This window comes from Barbus barbus, assembly GCF_936440315.1.
Source record: "Barbus barbus genome assembly, chromosome: 24".
In the NCBI taxonomy this organism is placed as follows: Eukaryota; Metazoa; Chordata; class Actinopteri; order Cypriniformes; family Cyprinidae; genus Barbus; species Barbus barbus.
This window is the reverse complement of record NC_136752.1, coordinates 18885534-18913500: the sequence shown is the minus strand read 5'-3', so window position 1 is coordinate 18913500 and position 27967 is coordinate 18885534. Positions and strand designations below refer to the sequence as shown.

Genomic DNA, 27967 nt, shown 5'->3' with positions numbered 1-27967 from the left:
AGACTTTCAAATCACATGAGCCAATATTTTATTCACAATAGAACATAGATAACATAACAAATGTTTAAGCTGATAAATTTTCCGAAGACTTTTGTTAGATGCCGTGGTTTTCGGGCTCTCAGACAATACTACATCACTCACTCATGATTCTGTCATTGATATTACTAAATGGGCCCAGGAATACTTCCAGAAACCACTGTCGGTAAACACAATCTGCCGTGCCATCTGCAGATGCCAACTAAAGCGCTATCATGCAAAAAGGAAGCCATATGAGAACATGGTTCAGAAGCGCCGTCGTGTCCTGTGGGTCAAGGTTAATTTAAAATGGACTGTTTCAAAGTGGAAAAGTGTTCTATTGTCAGACGAGTCCAAATTTGACATTCTTGTTGGAAATCACGGATGCCATGTCCTACGGGCTAAAGAGGAGGGAGACCTTCCAGCGTGTCATCAGCGTTCAGTTCAAAAGCCAGCATCTCTGATGGTATGGGGGTGCATAAACGCATACGGTATGGGAAGCTTGCATGTTTTGGAAGGTACTATGAATGCTGAAAGGTATATAAAGTTCGTCCAGACGACATCTATTTCAGCAAAACCACATACTGCAGCTATTACAACAGCATGGCTTCATAGTAGAAGAGTCCGGGTGCTGAATTGCCCTGCCTGCAGTCCAGCTCTTTCACCTATAGAGAACATTTGGTGCATCATTAAACAAAAAATACGTCAAAGATGACTACAAACTCTTCAGCAGCTGGGAACCTATATAAGGCAAGAATGGGACCAAATTCCAACACCAAAACTCCAGAAACTCATAACCTCAATGTCCAGACGTCTTCAAACTATTTTGAAAAGAAGAGGAGATGCTACACCATGGTAAACATGCCCCCGTCCCAACTATTTTGAGACCTGTAGCAGGCATCAAATTTGAAATTAGCTCATTTTGTGCATAAAATTTTACAGTTTCTCAGTTTAAAAATGTATGTTATCTATATTCTATTGTGAATAAAATATTGGCTCATGTGATTTGAAATTCTTTTAGTTTTCATTTTATTCAAATTTTAAAAAACGTCCCAATATTTCCAGAATTCAGGTTGTATTTCAAAGAATGTTGATAACCAAACCATTTTGGTGCCCATTGACTTCCACTGTATTTTCGTCCATACAATTGAAGACAATGGGATCCAAAGCTGCTTAGTTGAGTAAATGAAGACAGACTTCTTTTTTTTTTTGGATGGACTATTCTTTTAACAATAACAATGCTGTTTTTATTTATTTATATTATTTATATAAATATAATTTCTGTCTTTTATGCAAGGCATAGTAGCATAGTGATTCCACAATTTGGCCTAAAGATGGTATCTTAGGCAGCAGCATAATTACCATGACCTTTTGAAAAAGACTTTGTGTCAGGAGAGCGCCTATGAAGTTTTAAAATGCCGCCTCCATAGGCAGCTAGCTAGGTTTTCAAGTAAATATTTTTTAAAAAACATACAGACACAAATACAGAAAACCTACAATGCACAAAATACAACAAACACACGTTGTTTCACCACCACGGCACCGGTCCTTCATCATGCCGAAGATCACAGGGCTGAAGGTCTTGTCAGTCAACCTTCGATCAAAGCAAAGCCAGGCTCTCTACACGGCGCGCTCTCCCCAGCATCGATTTCCCTCTTTTTCATCTCGGCTGTGTGATGTTCGCTCAAGATAGGGCTGAGGTTTGGGACGGAGCCGCCTGCAGCAAAGCAGAGCTCGCGTTGGATAACACTGCGCTCTGCTGAGGAAGAATGGAAGAATGTTTAATAAAAGAAACATATCAAGTAATTGCTTTGTCTGTCCTCAAGGGGGCAGTAATGTTAGAATTCTTTTCTGTGAATTAGGAATCAACCGAGTGAAAGAGACTTGAATATTTATACAGGCATGAAAACACACAGTCGTACACACCGCGATGCATGTGGAGGTTTAGAACAATGGGAACAGAAAGAGAGGATATTTAGGAGAAAGAGAGAGAGTGAGATTGCTGGTTGAGTGAGCTGATAAATGAGAAGCCAGGCTGAATGAGGGATGTGCATGGCTGGCTGGCTGCTACTGCTGCTGTGTGAGACTCAGCCTACACCGGCAGAATGTAAAGCAGCAGCAGGCACACTGGGGTGCAGCGGCTGTCCCAGCCCCCTACAGGCATGAACACAAACAGACAGACAGACACACACACACACACACACACACACACACACACACATTCTCTCCTTCCTCCTCTCTTTTGCTGATTGGAACAGGAGTGAAAGAGTAAAATGATCAAAAACAGTGCAAGCTGAATAATTGCAAAAATGTTGTAGAACTACGACATTGAATTATAGGAAGACATTAAGGAAGGATTTCAGAAATAACGGGTAACTCCAAATGCTTTTTCCTCTGAAGGCTTTTCTCATCTTGGACAGTCCGTTGGGCTGAGAACTGGTAGATGAGAGTGGTGGCAAATAAACTCTGGAAAACTGTTATTGGGGGTCCTAATGTGTGGATGGAAATAAACAAAACACAAACAACATCTTGTAGCTCAGCTAGTTGTGTTTTTATGAACACTAGATTGTCTAAAAATGATACCCAGCATAATACAAAGTAGTACACCCATTTAAAGAGAATCTCAGATTGTAACGCACTAAATTCCATAATCAGTCTGGTAAAACAAAGCAAAATTTCATTCCTTTAATCACAAATTACAACATAACTTTATATTATATAATTACATATCTTTGATGATATATAAACTGACAGATTAGATGATAGATGAAGAAATTAGTGAGGTTTATCCTTAAAACAATGCATATATATATATATATATATATATATATATATATATATATATATATATAATTAAAAAGATAACTAATAAACATATCTAATTAATATTTATTGTAATAATATATTTGAATTTTATGTATGCACTACTGTTCAAAAGTTCAAAAAGGGCTTTTCTTATGCTCATCAATTCTGCATTTATTTAATCAAAAATATAGTTAATGGTAATATTGTGAAATATTATCAAATATAAGATAATTGTTTTTTTCTTTTAATGTATTTTAAAATACATTTTATTAATGTGATTTTCAGCATCCATTACTCCAGTCTTCCGTGTCACATGATCCTTTAGAAATCATACTAACAACTGTGCTGCTTAATATTTTTTTGTGATTTGTTTATTTATTTTTTGATTAATATAAAGTTCAAAAGAACAGCATTTATTTATTTTTTGCAACAGTGTAGTCTCCACTGTCAACTTTGATATTCTTTATTAAAAAATCCTACTGAGCGCCCAGTTTTGAATGGTACTGTATATACAGTTTACATTTTTAAGAATATTTTGATACTTTGACTGGAAAGCAAAACATAAATCCCAACTAAGTCTGTGTGTTTTGCATTGTGTGCACATGCACCACAATCCAATCTCAAATAAGATCTGTCTGGCGTGCTTTTTGCTTCTGAATGATCTCTCTGAGCCTGCAGTGTTCCAGACAGTGTAAAGAAACCACTCTCAGCTGACCACAAGGAAAGAAAGCACAAGAAAGGAGGAATAAGCTGGAGGGTCTCATTTGCCTTTACTGCTCTTACAGTGCTGTGGGCTCATTAAAAGTGCTGAGGATGCTCTGAAGACACGCACATTAAAGCCTGTGGAGTAACATTCCAAGACTGTGAAGCAGACCAAGTATAAATACAAATGAACATGGCAAAACAGATTTATAGCAATGCAGATTTTAAGTAGTTATGTGTCCTTGAAAGTCTTTTTACAGCGTAATAAAATGAAGGGGTGATAACTGGAATAAAACAAAGGTAAGCAGAGAGAAGGAGAGGAGGAAGGGGGGGGAAACAGAACAATATGAAGGTATGGCAGTATACTTGAAAACGCCTTTGGCCACATGCACAAATTCTAGTGTACAGGCGTCATTAAAAAAAGTTAATTAATCTTAATTAACTTCTCCTTTGTCTCAGAGTTCTTTATTGCAGGCGGAATGATTTGCCTCACAAGGGGAAGAATTGGGCTCAGCCTAATGCCATAATCAGCGGTCTGCAGGAGGCGAGGCACTCACGCTGCTGATTGCTTTTTGACAGACTCACGCTCTGACGTGCTGCTTTCCCCCCCCCATCTCTCCCTGTTTTCTGTTGTATGAGCAATCTACATCATGCACAGTATGAAATGGACGACGGCTAATCCAAAGCAGTGAAGAATTTAAGATTTTTCAGAAGAGGGTATTTTTGTCAAGCCCCCCACCACTTTGTTCACTGTGCCAACAGGCAGCTCTCAGTGTCCGTTTAACAGGGATAAGTGTGTGTGAACTGGAACGGGTTTGCATCCATGTATGCATGAGAGACAAACAGAAAAAGAGGACGAGAGAGAGAGAATCCAACTCGCTTCTCATCCTCTCTCGTCATAATTGTTTGAGAGCTGGCTATGATGAGACGTGCGGTGAATCGCAACTCAGTCTATCACCCACAAACAAACAAGAAAGCAAAGAAGAACAAAGACCTTCTCCTCGGTTACACAATGCAGCAAAGCTTGATGGTTTCTAAGCCCATAAGTGCTAAAGCTGCTGAAATTCTTATTATTATTAGACTATCAGCTGAGCGTCCAAACATTCAGGCCTCAGGATATACCCTGGTTGTCAAGACGCTGAATAATTCAGTGCTGAGAAAACAAAACAAGTTAGATCAGCATAAATGGCAATACTAGTTCAAGGAGGTTTGTGCTGTATAACTTGGTAGACCAACTAATAACTAGCTATACTCCAGATTATATATCTCGCTACAATCATTGTATGAGAATGGTGCAGCAAGCAATTAGCTAATAACTTAAAGGGGACATATCATGAAAATCGGACTTTTTCTGTGTTTAAATATAATCAGGTCCCCAGTGCATCTACTATCCCAATAACTTTGTTTTGTTAAAACATGAAACGCTCAGATTTCACTCCCCCTGTGATGTAGAAAGGGATCTTATTATAATATTACCTCCTCTTAATCTGAACATTTCCACCTATGGCGCTACCATTTTGTTTTTGTGATTTCTTTCCCTATTGTTTACCTTCACAGACATAATCGACTTTATGTTAAAAGCACACATAAGTTATAAAAACAAACGTGTGTGTATTTGACAGTATAAGCACAATAAGACATGAAAGAGAACTTAGTTTAATACTCACATGTGACATGTGACAGCCGCTTTCTGTACATGTGCTTCGGATGTGTGCGGTCACAAAACCGTATATCAGATGTTTAAACTGGTTTAAAATGCATGATTTCAGCGTGATAGACATGACAATCAAAACCTAACAGATGTTTTTTTAGCAGAGGTCTTAGGTACTAGCTGTAAGGCACAGTCCTATTCTGGAAAAGGGGGTGGGGAACAGCAGCTCATTAGCATTTAAAGAGACATGCACAAAACAGTGTTTCTGCTTCCACTCTAAATAGCGATTTTCAAAAAGATATAATAAATGATTTGTGGGGTATTTTGAGCTGAAACTTCACAGACACATTCTGGGGACACCTGAGACTTATATTACATCTTGTAAAAAGGGGCATAATAAATGTCCTTCAAGTAACTACATCAAAATGATCAGAATTGTTGTTTGGGAATTATATAGCTAGCTCATCAGTTGATGACAATGATGTAGTTAGTAACTAGGTACTAGTTCAGCTACATCAAAAGGGCTGTATTGGTTGACAGTTTTTTTCCTGGTAAACAATTACTAATTATTTCTAATTAGGAAGCATGGTAACCCTTACGAAAATGAACCATGGTTTTATTAAAACCAAAAAACCATGGTTACTATAGCTAAACCCCGGTAACCACAAATTAACCATGGTTTTGCTACACTAACCATAGTTAAACCATGGTATTTGTAGTAAAACTGTGGTTATACAAATGGTAATCAATGCGCCAAAAAAAAAACATGTTTTTTGTAAACCATGTAATCAAAACCATGTAATCAATGCAACCATTAACCATGGTTAATTTTCATAAAACATCAAGATCTAATTTATTCTTCCTGCATCTTTTAAGGTTTACTTTTCATTTTTGTTCCATCAAGCCGAATAGAAACATAAAAAGCGGCTTCTCTTCGAATTTGCGTTCAACAGTCTCCAGATGGTCTTTGTTTGGTGCTGTGGTGTGAGGTAAATATGGAGGAGGGCAGAGAGTGGCACGCGACACTTGGGCACCGGGGGCTGCTGGGAGTGTGTAGCGGCCATCTTGCCTGCGTTATCTCTCTCCCATATGTTCACCCCGGGCTGGCTCATCCTGCCATAATTGACTTTCTCCCATGGAGCCCAGCCATAGCTGCAGGCTGGAGTGCACTTGTGTGCCTGTGCTCACCCTGATAAAACTATTACACACTCCCCCAGCGATTCAGTGTGTGCATGGCACATGATGCGAGTGTGTGTGTGTGTGTTTGTTTCCGAATCAGAAACTGTACTCCAACCACTGCAGTATAATTGGAATCTAGAGAGGCAGTGGGCTGTGGTGACACTGGCATAGATCCTTGACTTTGCCTGAACTCCAACCGGAAAGCACAGTTCAAATTTATATCCCTTTTCGAGGAACCTGATAATGTTCCTCGTGGCCGGAGTCATGCGAGTGCACAAACATGAGCAGAAACAAACAATGCTCGCTAAAGCAGACTGTAACTCTCCTGTAGCTGCACTATAAAGCGTTTACTCCTCTCTAGCTGGTGTTGTGTTGAATAGTAAAAACCTTTCTGATGTTTGTGTGCTGCACAGCCCCACTGAGCTTCCTGTGAGCTGCTCCCAATAAAGTCTCACCTGTGGCACTGTTATTTTCTCTCTCTCTCTCTCTTTTTCCAGTGATGTGCCTCGGGCTCTTGGATCCAAGCCTCTATCCGGGTCCTTTGAGTGGCAGTGCACTGATTGTCACCGGGGCTTGTTAAATTCGTTAATTGTATTGAAGGCTGTCACGTTTTCACGGGAGGGAGAGGAGCTGTAAATTATTCATTATCCCTTGAAATGCAAAAGACAGCCGAGGCGAGGGAATGGTGCTATGTAGGTCACTTCCTTCTCTCCCACCCCCTAAACCGACAGTCACAGGGAGAGGGAGAACGAGAGAGCGACAGACAGAGTGAGAGTGCTTAACTGCAGCATAACCATGGAACTGCGGCTAGGAAGCCCCACAGGAGGAATACTGATGACAGGAAGCTCTCGCCAAGACTGCTGCACTTTCAGTTTGTATATACTTCAGTTTGGAGCCGGTTTCAACTTTTAAAGCTTAATCAAACTGGAGTGGCAGTACCTTTCTGTTTCCCTGCAGCCATGCTCAGGCCTTGTTTCTGATGCAGCAGTCCCAGGAGTTCGATTCAACAAAATAAAATGGATTATCAAATTGCAAAGGCTGCAATTTAGATAAATTTATGTGCTTTGTGTTTCAGATTGAAGCAGAGCACTGTGTTCTTTTACACACAAGCAGCTCATGATCCAGTGTTTTCAGCATCTCTGAGCGTCTCGGTTCACACATTACTTTGGGTCACTTATAATGTGCATTAGGGAGCACAACATGCACCAGCCATCTCCCCACACTTGTATTGAGAAGCACAAACCAGCTGTTGTCAATAAAAGTGAAGCTTTAAGGGCTCTCTGCATTAAAAACTTATCTATCATTTGAAAATGAAGAAATGAAGACACCTTCAAATATTAGTATTTTAAAATTATTATTACTGTTTTTAATAGTAGTCGTCTCTTAAATATTTGTTAAACTTTTTACAGTAAAATATTACACTAATAATATATCTTTTGTAAAATATTTATTTATGATTATTGTTACTACTAAATAAAAATGTAGGGCTCAACAGTTTGGCATAAATGTTTCAATTACATACCAATATGACTATAATCACCTAATACTATGGTCATATTAATATATATATAATCACAATTTTTTGGCCAAATTGTGCAACCCTACAAACGAGCACAGCAAACATGGAGTTTAAAGATACAAACAAACAAAAAAAGAAATTGCAATTACAATATTCCCCCAAATTGTGAAGCATTAATTTATATACATCATGGAACCTAGACTCTGGTGCAAACATGCCATCCCTAAAGACGGGGCTTAAAAAGCTTTAATAATGCCTACTTCATCTTGTAGCACCTAAAAACCTGCATGGAATCATAACAAATTTCCCCTGCTTCTCAAAGTTTAAAATGTGACTTTTGCTCATATTTCTCTTTCATTACGGTTCTAAGTCAGAGTGCTTTTTAGCTCGATGTGGAAGCGGGGGGCGCCTGTACTCACGGTGGGAACAGGCAGCCATTTTGGCTCCACACAGGGAACCTGATGGCGTAAATACGGCTGCCATCAATCAATCCCTGGAGCCCTGCAGCGACACCATCCCTGATCCTTTTCTCTCGCCCTTTCTTTCTTTCTTTCTTTCTTTCTTTCTTTCTTTCTTTCTTTCTTTCTTTCTTTCTTTCTTTCTTTCTTTCTTTCTTTCTTTCTTTCTTTATCATTTAAAGACACACACATGTTTATGATGACACAACCTCTCTCTATATATATGCATTTGAAAACAGGGAAAAAATATCTTTCTATGAAAACAACTCTAAATAGATTTAAAAATCTGCCTTCCAACATCATCCACTGCGTTGCATGTAAATGACACTTGTGTGTCAAAATCAGGATAATCACTTGTGAAATAATCAAGAATTAGCCGGTATAATCAACACCATTACGGCTACATGAAAGAATCATTAGTGGAGGTGTTACAGTAGAATAGTGCTGATGGTGAGTGGGTGTACGCACGCACTGCAATAACTCAGGCGATCATCTGAATGAGACTGAAACAACATTGCGCTTGGAGGTGGTTCAGAATTCAGCAGGAAATGAAGTTACTGAGCGGAGAGTCATAGAGCGGAGAGCTACTGCAACAAAAGCTGTGAATGAGAGTGATGTAAATGGTATTAATGCCAAACTGGTTGGTAAGAGAGCTAAAGTAAGACCTAAATCTTTCAAACTTCACTGATGAAAAGACCAAAGTAATGGTCGGCAGCATATGTTGTGTTTGGATGCTGCATCCATGCCAGGCTGATTCGGCTGCTCAGCCAGTGAGACCTACAAATAATACAAAGTCAACACTGCTTTTAATGGCAGTTAATAAAGAAAAATGTTGTTTGCAAATGTATCTATCCATATTGAATATAAACCAGACACACTCCAAGTTATGCCCACTACAAAGCATGCCAATAGAGCGCTGCAAGGGTGACATATTTTTGTAGGCCAAATCCTGGAAAGGAGTTAACATTTTAGTCAATTGGATTTTGATTAAATGCCTAAAATAAGGTCTGTGGTTAACACAAGCTTAAGATATGTTCATGTTTTATTCAACAACATGTATTTTAAATTAATCTACTCAGTAGTCCACTTTGTTCTGTGCCTTGTGTGTACAATCACAGTCTTGCAAAATATTTTAATTTAAACTTTTGTTTATAGCCTATGTTTATGTTTAGCTTTTTACTTCTGGCAGTTGTGTTTATAGGCTAAGGTTAAGATTAGCATGAACAAAATACAGAATCATACATGTTTGTTGGTCATAGATTATTTTCTGCAATAATCCAAAATGTCAAGGGAACTAGGGTGATACTTACTTTTGGGTCAGCCTAGCTATCGCCACCTTGTGACAAGGTATTATATTATTAACTGGTCTTCAGTTGTATATATCAGTTGTGTCAACTTCTCACTTTTTCACATTTTATTTTCTCTTTAATAAAATACAGATTAGGGATTTGCTGATATTGAAATTTGGGACAATATACTATTGATAAATTCCTGTTATGCCCAATAAGCAATGAATGGCCAAAAGTTCATACCAGTGGTTCTCAAACCAAATTTAAATGGAGATGAAACAAGCTTTAAAATAAGCTAAAACAGATGCTGGTTTATGCTGGTTAATGCAGACAGACAGACAGATAGACTTTTTTTGTGAAGAAGAACCAGGGTTCTTTCATTATACGTGTGGATTAGCAAGTCATCAGCACAGTTACTGATAAACATCACTCCTGTGAGAGATTCTTTTTCTATTGAAACTAATACATGTGGCAGCTTTACAAAAATAAAACAAATTCGAATGCTCTCAAACAAATGCAAAAGGATGAGAGCTGGGCGAAGGATAGCAAGCCCACAGAAGACGGAGGGAGTGAGAGTAAAAACCTTGTAGGTTGAGACTGTAGGAGGCTGATTAACATTTAATAAAGATCCATGAGCCAGATTGGATGACACTGAAGCAGTGGGCAGCCCAGACGGCTGCTGTTCAGGCGAAGGGGAGATGGGCGCTCAATAATAACGAAAGAGGAAAAGGTCATAATGCAAGGGCACAGCTTTACACTCTTCCCTTTGACAGTCACGCTTATAGAGGTTCTCTCTGTTCCCAGTGCAGGACAAGCCTCTGCTGTTGCATTTCACCAACTGTGCTATGTTTCTCACATGTTACACTGATGTAAATCAATGCCACTGTGAGAAAAGCAAATGTACATCAACCTTTAGCACTCAGAGCTCAATGCACTATGGGCAAGGACGCTCCTGCTGCCGACATGTCACGTATTGATTTGTACACCCACAAAGCTGGTAGTCATGTGACTCAACGTGACCGTCAGCTCAGTGCATCTTAATATATCAGCAGGGCTCAGCTTTGGAAAAAGCAGAGAGTGAAATGAGAAGGAAAGCTATAGTTGTTTGTTTGCAATGCAAATTCATTGCCTTTAAGATAAAGTAAAAAGATGTTAATCTAAAATGAAAGTAAACAGTAAATGGATGTCAACAGTGCATCCACACACAATGTAACTCAAATTACTGACACACACAAACATCCCACAGTTTGGGGTCAGTAAGTATTGTTTTTTTTATGTATACTTTATTCAGCAAGGAAGCATTAAATTGATCAAAACAGTAAAGACATTGATAATGCCACAAAAGATTTGTATTTCAAATAAATGCTTTTTTTATTCATCAAAGGATCCAGAAAATATGTATCATGGTTTCCACAGAAAATCTGCATATTAGAATGATTTCTAAAGAATAATAATATGACATTGAAGACTGGAGTAATGGACAACATAATAAATAATAATCACAATATTACTGTTTCTCATAAAATAAATGCAACCTTGGCTAGCAGAATTTTTCAAAACATTTCACAGACTAAATAAATAAATGCATACATTTAAAATATGGAAAATGAACTGCTGTCTAAAGCATGAAGAATACTAAACTTTTAAAAGTAACATTTTTTAAATGGACTACTGAATATGACAAATATTGATTAAATTTCAAGGACATTTTCAACTATGACTATATATAAAAACTAATTGCATACTGAAAAGCATTTTTTCAATCTGGCAACGTCTAATCTGATTGGATAACTACACAACTTCCGAGAGTAAAGGAATACAGGGCTTTTTATCATTCCACAAAGTCATGTTTACACGGTACTGAGTTGATACAATGAATTATTTGCCAACATTTACAAGGATAGAGATTAAAATAAAAAGAAAAAAAAAAGAAAAAACTTTGAAATATATGAATAATGTTGAAGAACACGTTAGGCACCCATTATCTGCATGTTCTCCTTTATTTTTTGATCACGTCTATGAAAATCAATTATTACTTTTGACTAAATCCTTTTCTGAGTCTACACACATTTTCTCTTTTTTTCCAGTATTTTGTACAACCACACAATTGTCTATATTGTGGTATCTATTTCAGATAAAACCATGGTGAAATCAGAACACACCATGATTGGTTGCTGTACATGTCAATTGTATTGTTTAAGTGGATGGGTCTTTGCCAGAATACACTGCTATATGAACCAGACCTTTCGCTGTTTAGTAAAACCTGACAACACGAGACTGGGTGCATGTGCACTGCTGCATGTGATCCCATGTATCCCATCCCATTAGTAGGGAATCTTTCAAGTACTGGCCTCCCACTCTTTCTCCTTTAGTGGCTTTCGATCTGAAATGCCGCAGTGCCCTCAGTTGGCAATGGCACTTCTTAGTGCTCTCCTGCTTGTCATGTCAGACTGACTTCAGACCTGGAGCCAAACCAAGATAGCGAGCATTTCCGACCGAGACTCTACTATTTTTAGTAGATCTACTATGTTTAATTCAATCTGCTCCAAAATTAACAAAGACAACGCTCATTTATGTTAGTGGTAGTATAAAGAGCTAGAAACACAAAAAAGGACGTTGTGGTGTGGAGGAGAAAGAGAACGAGGGAGAGAAATAACGAACGGCTGAACACAGAGCGAGAACGAGCGAAAGAAATCAATAGCTAGGTTTCATGCAGGGCAGGTTGCTGTGGGCTGTGTTGTCAAGGTGACAGAGGAGCTATGGGGCTTGGTGGCGCAGGCTGATGAATGGGCAGCGGTTGAATGACCTCATGCTACCCATACTGCTCTGCTCCTCTCCAGCCTGACTGAACCTGCAGCGCACACCTTCTACTACTGTATCAACACCAGCTTGCTTTGTGCCAGCCGCTCTTTGCCATGCCAGGGCCAGAAGTGGGCACAGATGCTTACACAAGCCTGGCTGTGTCTGGTAGCGATTTGCACATAAATCTAATCAACAAAGGAATATGGTTGTTTCTGCTACATAAAGATGCCAATTTAGGCAAAGACTGCAAGTTGCTGCATATGATAGTAGCAGGACAAATTATGTGAACTCTGACATGGATTTCTGTATAAAATGATAAAAAAAATATAATTTGATCTTGAGTCAGAACACTAGACAACACACTAAAATGACACATATTCATTGAAAAATGAACACATACATACATTTTACATTCATGTCATGGTTATCTTGGATGACCTTTTATTATGTGAAACAACTATGAAGAACGTTGACATTCAATCTGCACTGGCTCATATTAACTTTCATCGTATGGACAAAAATAAAACGGTTTGGAAAGACATGAGGGTAAACAAATGATTACAAATGAGTAGAATGATTGTTAAATTATCTTTGGTTAGCTATTTCTTTAAAGGGGTCATAAACTGCCTTTGTTGTTTTATTTTGTACGGTTCTTTGAGGTCCACTTATAATGTTATTAAGATTTTTACATCAAAAGACATCATAATTTAGAATGGTCTATTTTCTGTCCTGTTTTTGACCCCCCTCATCAGAACGCTGTTTGAATAGGCGTGGCAGATTGTAGACTTGGAAGTAAACGCCCACTGCTATGATTGGCTAATAGTTGTGTATTTACAGTGTAAAGTCCTCATAGATGGACACTGCTGTGATTTAGGTTAAAAACGCATAAATACTTATATCAAACGATCTGTTTAAAAGACAAAGCGATAGTGTTTGTAAAAACGAATCCGTGGTAAAATGAAGTGAACAAAGCACCAAGTTCTTATTTTGATTTTGAAGAAATAACATATACATACATATCTCTGGTCAAAAATTTGAAAAGTGTTTTGAACGTTTTTGAAAGTCTCATATGCTCACCAAGGCTGCGTTCATTTAATCAAAATACAGTAATTTTGTGAAATATTAATACAATTTAAAAGAACTGTTGTCTATTTTAATATTTTTTAAAATATAACCTGTTTATTTCCTATACCTGGGATGGAAAAGCTGAAGTCAGTGCTACATGATCCATCAGAAACCATTATAATATGATTTTTATATAATATTTTAGATGTTTTTATATTTTTAACAGTTGTGACACTGCACCACAAAACCAGTCTTTAGTCGCTGGGGTATATTTGTAGCAATAGCCAAAAATATAGTACATTGTACGGGACAAAATTATTGATTTTTCTTTTATGCCAAAAATCATTAGGATATTAAGTAAAGATCATGTTCCATGAAGATATTTTGTAAATTTCTTACCGTAAATATATCAAAACTTAATTTTTGATTAGTAATATGCATTGCTAAGAACTTCATTTGGACAACTTTAAAGGTGATTTTCTCAATATTTTGATTTTTTTGCACCCTCAGATTCCAGATTTTCAAATAGTTTACATTTACATTTATTCATTTAGCTGACGCTTTTATCCAAAGCGACTTACAATTGCTATATATGTCAGAGGTCGCACGCCTTTGGAGCAACTAGGGGGTTAAGTGTCTTGCTCAGGGACACGTTGGTGTCTCACAGTGGATTCGAACCCGGGTCTCTCACACCAAAGGCACCACCCCACAAATAGTTGTACCTCGGCCAAATATTGTGCTATTTTAACAAACCATACATCAATGGAAAGCTTATTTATTCAGCTTTCAGGTGATGTATAAATCTCAATTTCGAAAAACTGACACTTAAGACTGGTTTTGTGGTCCAGGGTCACAATTTAGAAAAGGAACCAATTCTCACCATTAACTAGTTGCTTATTAGCATGCCTATTATTAACATATTGGCTGTTTATTGGTACCTATAAAGCACATATTCTGCATGACCATATTCTACATTCCTAATCCTACCTTACCTTACTAATAAGCAGCAAATTAGTAGTTTATTGAGGCAAAAGTCATAGTTAATGGTGAGAATAAGACCTTAAAATAAAGTGTGACCTTTTATATTATACATTTTTATACATAAAAAATATCCCTATAGAAACTTAGTTACTAGAGGTGAAACTCTTAGAGCTCTTAAGAGTTGAAAAGCATGCAATATTAAAACGAAGTAAACAAGAGAACTGCTCCACCCTCTAATGCCCTTTATGTTTGCTGGTAGTGAGAGAGAGAGAGAGAGAGAGAGAGAGAGAGAGAGAATTGATGCATACTCATACACTGAGTTGTGCCATCTGCTCAACTTGGCAGCTTAACATTATATATGGGTGGAATGCCCCTCCCTCTCTCTCTCGTTCTTTCTCTCTGATGATCAATCAGCAGTGGTTGCGGTCACCACAAAGTTATCCGTGGGGTCACAGCAGGCACAGCGGGCACAACAGACACTCTGGGCACTAGTAGATTAACAGGGGTGGAGCATTCAATGAGGCAGAGAGTGCAGGACAAACACAACACTCATAGAGCTGCAGCTCTGTTATACAGCAGAAACACTGTTAATGTGAAAATACAATATGATCTTGCTCTTACTTAGCTTTTTTGAAGAATTTTTGTCAGAAATTTTCAAAACACAGTCTTTTGAGGTTTTGTGCAAGCTAACATTTGCACCTTAGCCTTAAAGTGACAGTTTACCCAAAAATGAAAATTCTGTCATTAATTACTCACCACCATCTTGTCGTTCCAAACCCATAAGACCTTTGTTCACCTTTGGAACACACATTAAGATATTTTTGATGAATTCAGAGAGCTTTCTGAACCTGCATAGACAGCAAAAGAACTACCATGATCAAGACCAATAAATGTAGGGCATCGTTAAAATAGTCCATGACATCAGTGGTTCGACGTTAATATTATGAAGCAGAATGACTTTATTCAACAATTTCTTCTCTTCAATGTCAGACATTGACACGCGTTCACCTCAGGTGAGTGCACAAGCAGCTATTTAGCGCTTTTTATTTACACATATGAATACAAAAAAAACAATTATTTTTTAATTTATACATTTTGTGTGTATATATGATATATAAATATACACATGTACACATATATATAGATCACAAAGAAAAACACTCAACTAGTGTGCTTTTGCTACAGTTACTGCCTCAGGCGACTGGTAATATATATAGCATGAGACAACCTAATTTATTACTATTATTAATCATATAATATATCGGGGGTGGGGGGTATTTAAGGCATTTAAACACATATGAAAAAAGACATATACAAACCCATCCATTTAGATGGGAAAAGAGCATCAGACTGTAAAGTACATGTGTTTGATCGTATATATTATCTACTCCTAAAATATATATTATCTACGCCTATTGGAATGTTGTTTCATGGTCAACGAGAAACCGGGAATAGATAACAGTCACCCCTTTTCCACTTATAAGTGTTATTGAAATAAGGAAATATATGTCCTAAAAAGAAAATAACTGCATGCTATATTGCCCGCTGTTGTTTGCCCACAAGTTTGTTGCAGTTGTGCTGTAGAAGGCCATGCTCCAGCGAGATAGAAAATGAGGCACAACAAACCCTCTGACTCATCTCATAGAAGAAACAGAAACAATGCTCCTTCCCTCTCTTTGCATCTTCCCTGCTGCACAGCTAGATGTGGGCCAAGATCAACCTTGCTCTCTCTCTTTCTTCCCTCCATCTATCGTTGCATGTCAGGACTGCTCTGAGACCCAGCCTCACAGCGGGGACACATTCCTTCACATCTGATGGACTGATAATGCTGCCCCCTCTCCGTTCACTTGACCGGACATGGTAGGCACACTCTGTCGCTCTCTCTCCTTTTTTCTGTCGCACATACACACACACAACCACATCCACGAAATGCACCCGTTCATTCAGGTTGATGCCGTCAGAGGATGATCTCAGGGGAAACTAATTAAGTTGAAGGCAGGCCCTGCTGTCTGCTGATGAGCTGCAGAGACTCAGACTAGCCAGCATCTGAGTTCTCATAACTTGCCTGTATTATCTACAGCACTGCCTTCATATAGTTTGGTTCTGCCTGTCAAGAGATTACTGTCTGTCATTTATGCATAACTGGCTAGGAGTGGAAGATTAGGAAGAAAGAGAGAGGGAGCGAGAGATGGATAAATCAGTCTGAGAGCTGGTTTGAGAAGTCAGATGGTAGACAGGGGGCACCATTGAGCATTTCATATTGTTTTATCAGTTGGAAATTAATGCACGCCTCTATAATACCTGGGTTGTTTCTGAAATTGCCCCCTATACACTTATTTAAAACACTATTTGAGCAGACATCCATTTGTAATGGTGTCCAAAACCATAGTGGATATTATAATTTCAGTGTCATAATGCACCTCAATAATGAATATACAACTGATGTGACTCAAGAATATATGCACTGTGAGAATTGCAGTGTCTGAGTCCCCTCATTAATTTTTTTATTTTTGATTAAGTAACCTAGACAACTTCAGAACCTGAAGTGTCATCTGACTATATAATCTATAGATTAAATACATCTAATTTTGAAGGTCCTGTCTGTTTGAAGGAGTCAACAAGTTTCAACTTTTGGGTCTGTTGAATCCCCCCTTCCCCATTTAAGCAGTACCTTAGAAATCAACTGAAAACACGCTCTCATCCTCTTTGCTTCTGTGATGCAGAATGAGGAAAAGAGAAAAATATGGCGATGGTGCGGAAAGGCTCCAGCTTGTGTACGCAAGAGCACTCTTCCTCACTCTCTCTCATTTTACACTCATATCATGCTGTTCTCAGCAGCATTCAGATTGACTGTTGTTTTCTATAGCGACTCCAACCAAGCAAGCCACACATTTTAAACATTTAAAAGACATAACATGTGATCCCCAATTGCTGGCTTTTTAAATTCTCAAAAAGAGAGAAAAGCAGCACCAGAGATCCCCTATTAACCACTTGAATGCCTCATACTTGCAGCTGTGCACTCCTTGTCTCTTTCATACTAATTTCTCATCTACTGTATATCATCACTATACTGCAACATTAAAAATTAACATTTTATTAAAGGGCAATAGGTGTCTTGGAACTGATTTTCAGATGCAATTTATCTTCTATGATGGGTATATATGGGTATATCAAATTCAAACAGTTAGTAATGCACAAGAAATTATTAAATGTTCTGCAACTGTCTGGTTCCTGATAGCATATACAACTCTCTATCATTTCCATATATTTCCACCAATAAATAAAATTGTGAAATGAAGTATAAAATGTGACCCTGGACCACAAAACCAGTCATACGGGTCAGCTTTTTCAAATAGAGATGTATACATCATCAACCAACCGTTGATAAGCTTTCCATTGATGTTTGGTTTGTTAGAATAGGAAAATATTTGGCCGAGATGCAACTATTTGAAAAAATATTGAGAAAATCGCCTTTAAAGTTGTCCAAATTAAGTCCTTAGCAATGTATATTATTAATTAAAAAAATGATGGTAAGAAATTTACAAAATATCTTCATGGAACATCATCTTTACTTAATATCCTAATGATTTTTGGCATAGAGACTGGTTTTGTGGTCCAGGGTCACAAATGAGAAATAGTCACATTGTGAGATATGAAGTCACACTTAAGATAAATAGTCTCTGTAGCAAGAACAAGTTTTGATAGTAAGACATGCAATTACAATTTCAAAAAGTAAAAGTTAAAATTGTAAGAAAAAGTTGCAACAAAATACATCTAACCCTTCTAAATATATACCTAGACAGGCCTATAATAAAATATTGTGTAATAAATCAAATGGTTGATAATATTAAATAAAAAATAATAATTCACTACTGAGGCATTTTCCCCTGAGTATTTAAATATCTGTGGCATTTGTCAATGCTTCCTGTCCAACAGAGCTCTTTCCTGTTTTCACATCCTCCAACTATGTATTCTGAGCCCTCTAACATTTTAAATCTTACTCTCTCATCTTTTTTCATGTTTTTGCACGCTTCCTCTGCTCTATTGCGCTGTTCTCTCTTTTCTGCTAATACCCTGGTGCTCAGCAGGGCCCTGCGCCCCACAGTGTGTCTGCCTGCATCTCACGCTCATTAAGATTAAACATGGGACTCTACCAGTGCACAGGCAGAGCTGTGGGCATGGAGGTAACCCAGGTTCACGAGCTGATTGTGGCAATTATGATTTTATTTTCTAAAGCCCCTCAGGTGCCAGGGGAGGTACATGAGTGTGATTTAGCGTTTAATACAATCCTGTGTTCCTCATGCAAATTCACATGTCCCACTCCTAACAAGTGGGTTAAAAATATGCTGTTCTTCCTCAGTAAATGCTGTTTGCTTTATACATATAAACTTCAGCAAATTACAAAGCTTCGGGTTCAGACAGAAATGCTACTAATAAATAGACCTATTCAGTCATTCATTTTTAAGTCAGCATAGCCTAATTCTCCTTGGGAATTTCAGGTGGGCTTTTAGGAGAAGATATCATCATGGAAAAACATTGAAACATTTTAAAAATGTTCCACAGAAGAAAGAAAGTCATACAGGTTTGGAACAACAATGAAGGTGAGTAAATATGAGCCAAATATTTTCAGTTGTGTGTGAACTATCCCTTCAAGGACCTTATTAATGGTTTTAATGTTTTGTTCCACAACTTAAATTATGCACAGTCAGACCTCAAACACAAATTTTGAAACCATTGTGTGCTTTTAAAAGTAAGTCCCTTGCAAGCTGCCATAAGGACTACCACTACCACAGGAAGTTTTATGTGCGTTCTGAATCAGAGAACCACTGGCCCCTATTCTAAAAACCCATGCAAAATTCCTAAGGGAAATTCCCATAACTGATTCTCTTTTGGGTTTTAGGACTACAAACTGAACAACTTTATGAGGATGCAATGTCTTCACAAGCCCATGCTGGTGCATTTTTGTGCTTGAAAAAGTGATGTTATAATGCCGCACCATCTCAGTGATCCTGCGTTTGGCTGTCGGCACAATCCGCCTCCCTTCACAGACGACTCGCTCTTCATTATGCATCTAGGGGGGGGGGGGGGGGGGTTCTCGTCTCTGTAATAATATCTCATGCTTGGTTAGAAGGCTGCTGCATAATTAGAGGCGGGAAAACTGATGGATGGGAGAGCAGGGTGGTGTGACCCCGCTGACCTTGTTATCATTATGGGTGGCAGGGTTGACCAGTCCAGCCCCTGCTTCAGCAAGCAGCTGTTGCCTTTAATGGCATCATTTGCTCTTCACCTTGTCACCCCCTCTACCTTTCTCTCACTAACTCTCTCTCTGTCTCTTCCTCTCTGTGGTATCTTGTCTCACGGTCAAGGGCAGTTGAGAGCATGCCAAATCTGACTGGCAGCCTCATCAAGGTGAGGATTCAGATGGTCATCTAGTAACAGAACCACCGAGTGAGGTTGATTCTTCTGAAAATCTTTAAAGAAATTCCATCAAATATTATTTTTTAATAAACATTTACAAATAGACTACATTTGCATTTACAGAAATTACTTCCTACATGACTTCAAAATATGACTATACCATAAAGTAGATACAGTGGCCCCAAAGAGTGGGTAAAGACCTAAAGAACATGTCTGACTATTATTGCATTATATAAGAAAATATCAAACTGAGTTGCCTCCATTTTAAAGACGGAGACCACAAGCAAATAATACATATTTGAAATAGATATAGCATTCAAAATGAAAAAAAAAAAAGAAAGTATTTGGACACTTACCATTTGTAAGTTTGTTTTTGTTCCAATTTTTGTATCGGTTGTAGGTAACCTGCATAAGTGAATTTATAAATCCACTAAAATCACCATTTGGGTAATAGAAATTGGAATTAAAAGTGAGATTAAGAGAAAATGTGTCAAACACATTTTGGGGAAAGAAACTACAGAAAGAGAAAGAAAGGAGATTGAAATCACCTTTATATACAACATTTAGGTAATACCATACTGTGTTAAGAAAGAAAGAAAGAAAGAAAGAAAGAAAGAAAGAAAGAAAGAAAGAAAGAAAGAGAAAGAACTCCAAAAAGAAAAAGAAAGAAAAGAAAATACAGAAAGTAAGAACTATGGAAAGAAAGAAGAAGGCAAAGCAAAAAAAAAACAAAAAACGGCAAAAGAAAAATACAAAGAACTACAGAAAATAGAGAACTACAGAAAGAAAGAAAGAAAAGAGATACAAAAAGAAAGATAGATTTTCTTAATGATCTAACAACTCCTTGTGCAAGTAAGGGTGACGGAGACACAGATGTTCCTTTTGTTTTTCTCCTTACAAATGCTGAAAATATTGCTCGGTAGCTGCTTGACAAATGTATCATTAAAAATCCAGCACGGCTGGCTCACTTTGGTTACGTGTGAGGAGGTGCCGCGGCCGCCTCATCAGCGAGCATGTGATGGGGAACTTCAGCTTTAAGAGAATGAATCTCCTGCTGTGGGATTAAATTGAGTTCTCTGGTAGCTTGATGAGTCAGTCTCATACGCACACAGTCAGGCCAGGCGACACGGCAGACTCTCCTGAGCGCACTGATTTAAGTGGCTGTTCAGAGCACGGCCATCTGCACTATTTGGGTCAAGGACTTTGTGTTTCGATGCGCATATAAGACGATGCAGTGCTTATTAAACTCGAGCTATGGTGGTATTTCAGTGTAGTGAGGGTTTTGGAGAGCTCCTAAGCAGGTGTACTGTCTGAGAGATAGGGAGGGTGGAGTGAGAGAGAATGAGAATGAAAGCTGCAGAGTGCCGCAGTGCTGGAGCTCACCTTGTCAAGCCCCTCTCTGTGGGCAGGCCTTGCCCTTGCAAACAGCAGACGACCAGGTGGGTGTCTCAACCATACTGGCCTATTAAAAGGAAAATGTAGGTGTAGTGCAAGTTAAGTTCAATCAGTAGCATTTGTGGCATTATATTGATAACAGAAATTATGATTTAGACAAGTCCCTCATTTTCAAAACAAAAATGGAGGCTACAGTGTGGCGCTTGAAATAAAAGCAAATGGGACCAGTTTTTTATTTATTATGTAACCGAAAGTAGCGACAGATCATTAAATCCATATTGTAATGTACATCCAAGTGAAAAAGAAAAACTAAATGTGGTGGGACTTGGTTTTACAAATTAAGCTAAATAATTGGCTAAGTCATGACTCATGTATGACACGTGAGAAATCTGCCATTTCACTGGAAGACCAAGTTATGACATTGTACTGAAAAATTACGAAAAAAAAAAAAAAAAAAAAAAGCATAAGATCATTAAGATTCTTTTGGAAAATAGTCATTTAGAAAATAGAAAATGTCATGCATGCAGAAATGTGAAGCTTATGATTTTGTAATAGTAGCCTAACGTTACATTAATTTTTCTATTAAAACGTGTGCATTATTTGACCCCTAAGCTGTCTAAATTATTTTTACGGTCGTTTTGTAGTTTATAGTTGCAAAATTGGATAAAACTTATATTTTCCTCAATAAAATCGTGTTACCGTGCTTATTGTTCACGTTTGGTGGCTATACCAAACAATTTTAATGTTAACATATTGGTACAATTCACTTCATTAAGTGCCTCAGTGTTAAAACAGACTTGCGTTTTTACGAAAAGGAGGGAAGGGTGGAAATATATTTTCTTCTGCAATCAACATTATGTCAGAAATGCTGTCGTTTAACTTGTAGTGAAGTTGTTTGTCTTTACTGTACCCTTCGCGGAAGCTACGTCGCTCTGAAGCGGCTTCCGTCGAGCACGCCGTGGTAGTTCGCTCCGTATGTTTACTTCTCTCGGGTGCGTTTCTTCTCCCTTCCACTATTTTGCAGCTTCTGATTCCGGCAGCTTCAAAGCCCAACAAAATAAACACAAATGCAAACTTCTCTCTTCGCATTAGCACATCACAACAACAAGCGGCGAGGGTTTCTGACAGAATCTTCTCTGTCTTTATCGCATGAGATATCAAACAGTCAGACTAGTTCTGAGGCAGCAGTTAGTTAGGCTGATGCCGTTCCAGACAGCTGTCATGGAAACAGATGTCTGTTCGGTTACAAGCTGCAGCTTTGCTCCCGTGGTAACGGCTTGCCGGTGCCTTTGATTGTGCCTCGCTGTGCCTGCTCCGAATGTGGCTTCCATTGAAGTCCTTGCACAAAGAGGTCTCATCGTGTGATTGTTGGATTCATTAGTGGAAATTCCCCTACAGTTCCTTCCAGATTTGAGGGCCCGAGTCAGCTGTGACATGGCTTTTTGAAGAGAGAAGAGACCAGATGTGCTGTAATGATGGGGTGTTTTTGGTGTGCCTCCTCCTTCCCTTAATCTCCAACAAATTATCACCCTGTTTGATTATCAAACAGCCTTCAGATGAGTTCTAAACGTTACCAGTTGGAACAACTAACTTCCGTAAACATTACAAAATGAGCCAATCTACATTCCCCATTAGGCTTGAGGATAGTTTTCATCTTCAGATCCAACAAGAAGACTTGCAAGGAGACAATCTGCCATTCAAGGTAGGCTCAAGAAACCTGATGCTGTGAAAGGTTATGAGGACTAAATCCTCCTTGTTTTCACCAAGCAAGGACAATCAGAGTTTCCTGACCTATAACTGTTGACCGCACATCCCGCTCTGAAGGTCTTGGATCTCAGCGGGAATTCAGAGGAGCTGAGTTCTGAAAGCGAAGGTCAGGACAGACCGCAAAAGAGAAGATTCCTTCACTCCTCCTCAGCCTGCTGTGCAGCTTATCTGTATTTAAGACAACACTCAAAGCATCTGTCTAGACGCAGGCTTAAAGCAGAGAATCGGACAGAACAGTTATATAGCTTGAGATAAACGACAGCACTGAGAGAATTTCTGGAGCAATGAACATGAACAACAGGCTAAGGCTCTCACTAGATAAAGAAAATTCTGTGTTTATTAACCCTCAACCTTTATTACCTTCTTTCCTCTTAAGTATTTTGATGAGACTTGTGGTAAGAAACAACAACAACGAAAACATCTGACTTTAGACAAAAAAAAACCAAAAAAAAAAAAACCCAGAATTATCTTTTTGTGTTCAATAGAAGAAATAAGTCTTCTGAACTTGACTGAATGACAGAATTCTTATTTTGGGGGAAAAAAAACATTCCTTGAAATCCTTCTTTGTAAATCATTTTGATAGGCTTAAATATTAACTGGATAAAGCGAATTGGATGAAGTTCTCCTCATCTATGAAGAAAATTGAAAAAACAATAAAATCAGAATATCCCCATCATTTAGTTAAAATAACACAGGTGAAGATGGGAAAGGCTCAGTAATAACAGGGCAAAGCTAGATTTTTGTAAAGATAAAATCTGTATTCTACTCAACGTTTTCAGCATGAACTGCAGTGACACCTGCTGTTCATACTGAGGCATTTCCGCATGGCCATTTCTTAAACCCTTGCTGAAAATAAGAGGAAGATGATGCATTCAGAGATAAAGAATCAATAATACATTACAGTGGCAGAATATTAGCCAGGTTGGAGACTTTACACAATTATTTTTCTCACTTGTAATGCATCCAAAAAATGTTCTAAGTGCTTATATTTCTGAGAGATGGGAAAATAAGTACCAGCAATCAATCTCAGGAACAATATATATGACAATTTAATTGACAGAACAATAAAAAACAAACATTTTGGATAAGAAGAAATCTTGGTTCGAGTGTTGTTTAGAACATTTCAACACTAGCACAAAAAAAAAATTAAGAGGAAAAAAAAAAAAAAGTGCATTAGCCATCGAGGGTAAACAAACTACAACCTCCTAGGCACCTAAAACAAAATGTAGCATTATAAAATGAACATGGCAACAGTGGACTAACACGAGGGCTTTGCTGCTCCCTCCCTGGACAGTCTGTCTGCTTCCTCATTGCCTGTATAGCCAGCATGACCTGGAATGTGCATCTAGAATTTAAGAATAAGAGAGTGCATTGTACAAATGTACATTTCTTCATTTGTAGTCATTTCACTGGCAATGCCATGCATTTGTTTCATTACTCATAGCATAATGCCAAGCATGCATGAGAACATCTGAAAGTGAGCAGGAGGGTTCTGACATGGAGACACGGTCCTCAAAAAATTGTAGCAAAAATGCAAACAATTTCTTCAAAAGAACTAAACATGAAATATTAATATTAAAGCTAAATATTAATGTGAATATGAAACTATACACATTCATGTTCATTAGGTGTAAAGCAATATAAAAAGTGCTATATAATTGCCTCATTCAATAAATAGATATTGTATTGCTTGAAGGTATCTCTCAATTTCTCAAAGTTCTGGCATAGTCTTCAATATATGAATATTAGATTTAATACTTGGATACTGATTTAATATTGTTGGAGCTGGACTCTGTAACTGAATTTATTCATTTATTTTCTGACACTGTGTCATGTTTGATTGTAGAGTGCTAGTAACTATAGTTATCCAGCCAGTTTACATTAATACCAAATTTTGAACAAGAAGTGCAGTATATTCACTATTCTACATTCAGAAGGAGTTAAAGATTACTTCCAGACAACATAATGGCCTTAAATCACAGCATTCTTAATAGATCAGCTGCTCTGGTATTACTTTCCCTCCTTAATCACCTGCATCAGTGCAAATTATGCAGATATGCAAGACATCTCTCTTTGTGTGTGTTTATCAAAAATTATAGAGTGAAAGTCTACAGCTGCACATTTACATCCCAAAAGAATGTTTACACACAAAGGTTGGGACATCATGCTTGAAATGCACAAACTGATGAGCAGATGCCATGATATTGTACGTCACTGTGAGTACAGATAAAACATACCCATACGACCTCAAGTTCTGCATTTAGTTTATCCAGCTTTTGGAAGTCATCCTTGTTGACTATGGCCCCACCACCTTTAAGCCTCCAGCCATTAGACTTCCAAGTCTTAACCCAACTTGTAACGCCTTTTGAAAGCAAAAAAAGTAACAGTGCAGAAGTATTGAAATAAACTCAAAATTACTATTTGTAAAGTATGTGTATGTATGACAGTATGTGTGTGTGTGTGTAATATATATATATATATATATATACACACACACATGTATTAAGAAGTATTTGAACAAAAGCAGGAAGCGCATACCATTAATGGTGAACTTGCTGTCCGTGTATAGCACAAGCTTTTTAAAATTATTTTCTCTGGCTTGCTCAAGTGCCTTGCAAGCAGCCTGTGAAGAAATGTTTAATAATATGGTTATCATTAAATGGGTATTTAAAAAAAAAAAAAGCAACACTGCTTGTGAAAAACACTGCTGTTCTTACCTGCAGTTCTGCTCTTTGGTTGGTCTGTCTTCCTGGAAGCCTCTCAGCCACATTACTGAAGAAAGAAAGTATTTAAAATAATTAAAATACATTTTTTGACACTTACAAAACAGTTAAAATGTGTACAGGCCAAAAAAAAAAAAAAAAGTGGACATAAAAGTGTTGTTTTCTGGATTTTTTTTAGAATGCTATTAATCAGAGATGACTTACAGTGGATGATCACGACCCCAATATACACCAATTCCTGCACGTGCTCCTTGTCTCCCATTGCCTGCGCAGCAGCCATCAGTGTATACTACTACAGCATCACCTGTAACAAATGCATAAAACATTTTTCTATGGTATAAATGCAATAAACAGTTTACTATGGTAAAACCTTAATTTAAAAGCTACAACACTATAATTAGTCTATTATTTGTAAATATTGTAACATTATGTACATATTAGTCAACATTTGAAGTGGATCAAAACCTTTCAAAGTTGTTCTAAAACAAAATGCGTTCTTGTCTTAAGACAGCTTTGATTAACTTTTTTTTGATAAACTTAAAATGCTGACTACTGTATATGCATAATCATTATATACTGTAAAACTATTGTAGACCTTATATGTAACGTATGTATATGTAACAATTACCCATATATGTAAATCCATCACTACTGGGTGCAGCGGTCTTTGGCTGTGGGACCTCAGTAAATTTCACTCGTTTTGGAGAGGACAGTCCCTCATCATCATCATCACAGTCCTCATGTGTCCTTTTACTTCCAAGGGGAACAGCCATTGAGGCATCAGGCACATTTCTAGAGGGCAGGACCTCATAGTCACATCCTTAAATGGAAACAAATGTCAGTGTTAATCACTTGCATTACAGTATGTTTTAGCAACCTATCAATACAAAATTCCTGTGACATATCTCAGAGCACAGCCTTTACAGCTGTCTGCTGGTCTCTCTCAATTTATGGTCACATGACAAAAATAAAGCACTAATTTGCTTTATTAATTTATAATTTGCTTATTCTTAATCCTCTCCCTCTTGCACGCATTTCTTTACACACCTGAAACCCCGATGATGCATAACATGGTGGATCTTTAGAAGGGGTGTGTATGGAACATTTGTCATCTTAAATAAACTTACACCTTTTAAATTACCTTTTGGTCTCTCAAAAGATGATGATGCTGCAGCTGACTGGCTCCTCACAAAGGCCCAAGCATCCTGTTCAGAAGCGAACTTCTTAAAACTCGCAGAGGGAAACTTATCCACCTGATGTTTGCATTCCTCCCTTTAGGAGAGAATACGCAGTCAAGCAATGCAGTGCAAAATGCGCTAACAATTACAAATAATAGATATCATATAGTTGGTCACCATGTTTGGTATACTCCTGGTCTAAATCCTTTCCTCACAGCGTAGAAAAAGGTTCCTTTCTTGCCCATCTCTTCTGCGGCGTCACAGAAAGCCCTGCGTACAACATTAAAAAAACCAGGCAGTCTCAACATAGTCTCTGCTTAGAGCAGAGTAAACACGGCAACATCCTTTAGTGGTGGCATTTTTAAAAGACAATGACCTGACAAAGACGAAATACTTATGGATTCAGTAATTTAGACTGTCGTTTGCAAAATCTCCGCAGCATTTGTAACGACTGCCTCCTCTACATTAGGGGTCAGCTGACCAAACGCTTCTTCCTATTTGCTTTTTCAATCCAGTTCACAGAGCGTTACCGCCACCAACTGAAGTGGAGTGTGGCTAGTGCAGACAACCTTGAGAGTATAAAATGAAAATAATAATAAAATGAAAGTATTGAGTCACAGTGCCTCGGTCATATTTAATATTGTGGCATTAAGATAGAACTTTCATTTAGTGAGTCGAAAGCATACAGGGCGAACAGCGTAGTCTGATTCCTCAACATATGATTCTTATGAACCGATGCTTTTCATTAACATACCGCGCGACCAACGTAGTCCGAATACCAAAGGAATGACTCGTATGAATCGGATCTTTTTAGTGAATCAATCAATCAAACAAACAGTCCAGTTTGCGAACGAATGACTCTTTTGAACATCGGATCTTCTATCACGTCTAGATAGAACTCTTTGACTGGGAAAACGTCTTAAATATATGATACATATTAAATGCATGATTTTTAAACTTCTTCAAAGATTGCAAGTAAGTATTTTCAGTAAATGATAAACAAACATATTTTAATGACTG

At 37.9% G+C, this 27967-nt stretch overlaps 2 protein-coding genes across 5 annotated transcripts; both read right to left on the bottom strand.

Annotated features, from left to right (window-relative positions):
* Window positions 1–7: 7 nt before the first annotated feature.
* Window positions 8–24176, bottom strand: LOC306844337 (uncharacterized protein). Of its 2 annotated transcripts, none has more exons than XR_013781907.1 (4): window positions 22190–22438; window positions 21268–21346; window positions 1538–1774; window positions 8–680 (listed from the first exon to the last, which is right to left on the bottom strand). XR_013781907.1 is itself a non-coding variant. In XM_079376385.1 (4 exons), the coding sequence occupies exons 1-4, from the start codon at window positions 22366–22368 to the stop codon at window positions 1605–1607; spliced, it is 477 nt and encodes a 158-aa protein (XP_079232511.1). In that variant the 5' UTR covers window positions 22369–24176; the 3' UTR covers window positions 1519–1604. The 2 variants fall into 2 exon arrangements, 1 of the variants encoding a protein (XP_079232511.1); XM_079376385.1 differs by lacking the exon at window positions 8–680 and adding an exon at window positions 20241–20289 and having other exon boundaries at window positions 1519–1774; window positions 22190–24176.
* Window positions 24078–27966, bottom strand: LOC306844336 (ribonuclease H1-like). 3 transcript variants are annotated; one of them, XM_079376383.1, is made up of 9 exons: window positions 27324–27681; window positions 27125–27217; window positions 26911–27041; window positions 26398–26589; window positions 25974–26073; window positions 25764–25818; window positions 25585–25669; window positions 25284–25408; window positions 24078–24391 (listed from the first exon to the last, which is right to left on the bottom strand). In XM_079376383.1, exons 2-9 carry the CDS (start codon window positions 27190–27192, stop codon window positions 24305–24307), a joined length of 843 nt encoding a protein of 280 aa, XP_079232509.1. In that variant the 5' UTR covers window positions 27193–27217; window positions 27324–27681; the 3' UTR covers window positions 24078–24304. The 3 variants fall into 3 exon arrangements, with proteins under 3 accessions (XP_079232509.1, XP_079232510.1, XP_079232508.1); XM_079376384.1 differs by having other exon boundaries at window positions 27342–27645; XM_079376382.1 differs by having other exon boundaries at window positions 27125–27966.
* Between the last annotated feature and the right edge of the window lies 1 nt (window position 27967).

Coding starts and splice junctions, on each gene's coding strand:
- LOC306844337 (XM_079376385.1), bottom strand. CDS start 22,368: ATGCGAAGAGAGAAGTTTGCATTTGTGTTTATTTTGTTGGGCTTTGAA. Junction 20,290..21,267: donor ACAGAGAGGGGCTTGACAAG/GTGAGCTCCAGC, acceptor TCACTTATGCAG/GTTACCTACAACCGATACAA. Junction 1,775..20,240: donor CAAAAACAAACTTACAAATG/GTAAGTGTCCAA, acceptor ATTCTTCCTCAG/CAGAGCGCAGTGTTATCCAA.
- LOC306844336 (XM_079376382.1), bottom strand. CDS start 27,255: ATGTTGAGACTGCCTGGTTTTTTTAATGTTGTACGCAGGGCTTTCTGT. Junction 26,074..26,397: donor TGATGGATTTACATATATGG/GTAATTGTTACA, acceptor CATTTGTTACAG/GTGATGCTGTAGTAGTATAC. Junction 25,819..25,973: donor TGGGGTCGTGATCATCCACT/GTAAGTCATCTC, acceptor TTCTTTCTTCAG/TAATGTGGCTGAGAGGCTTC.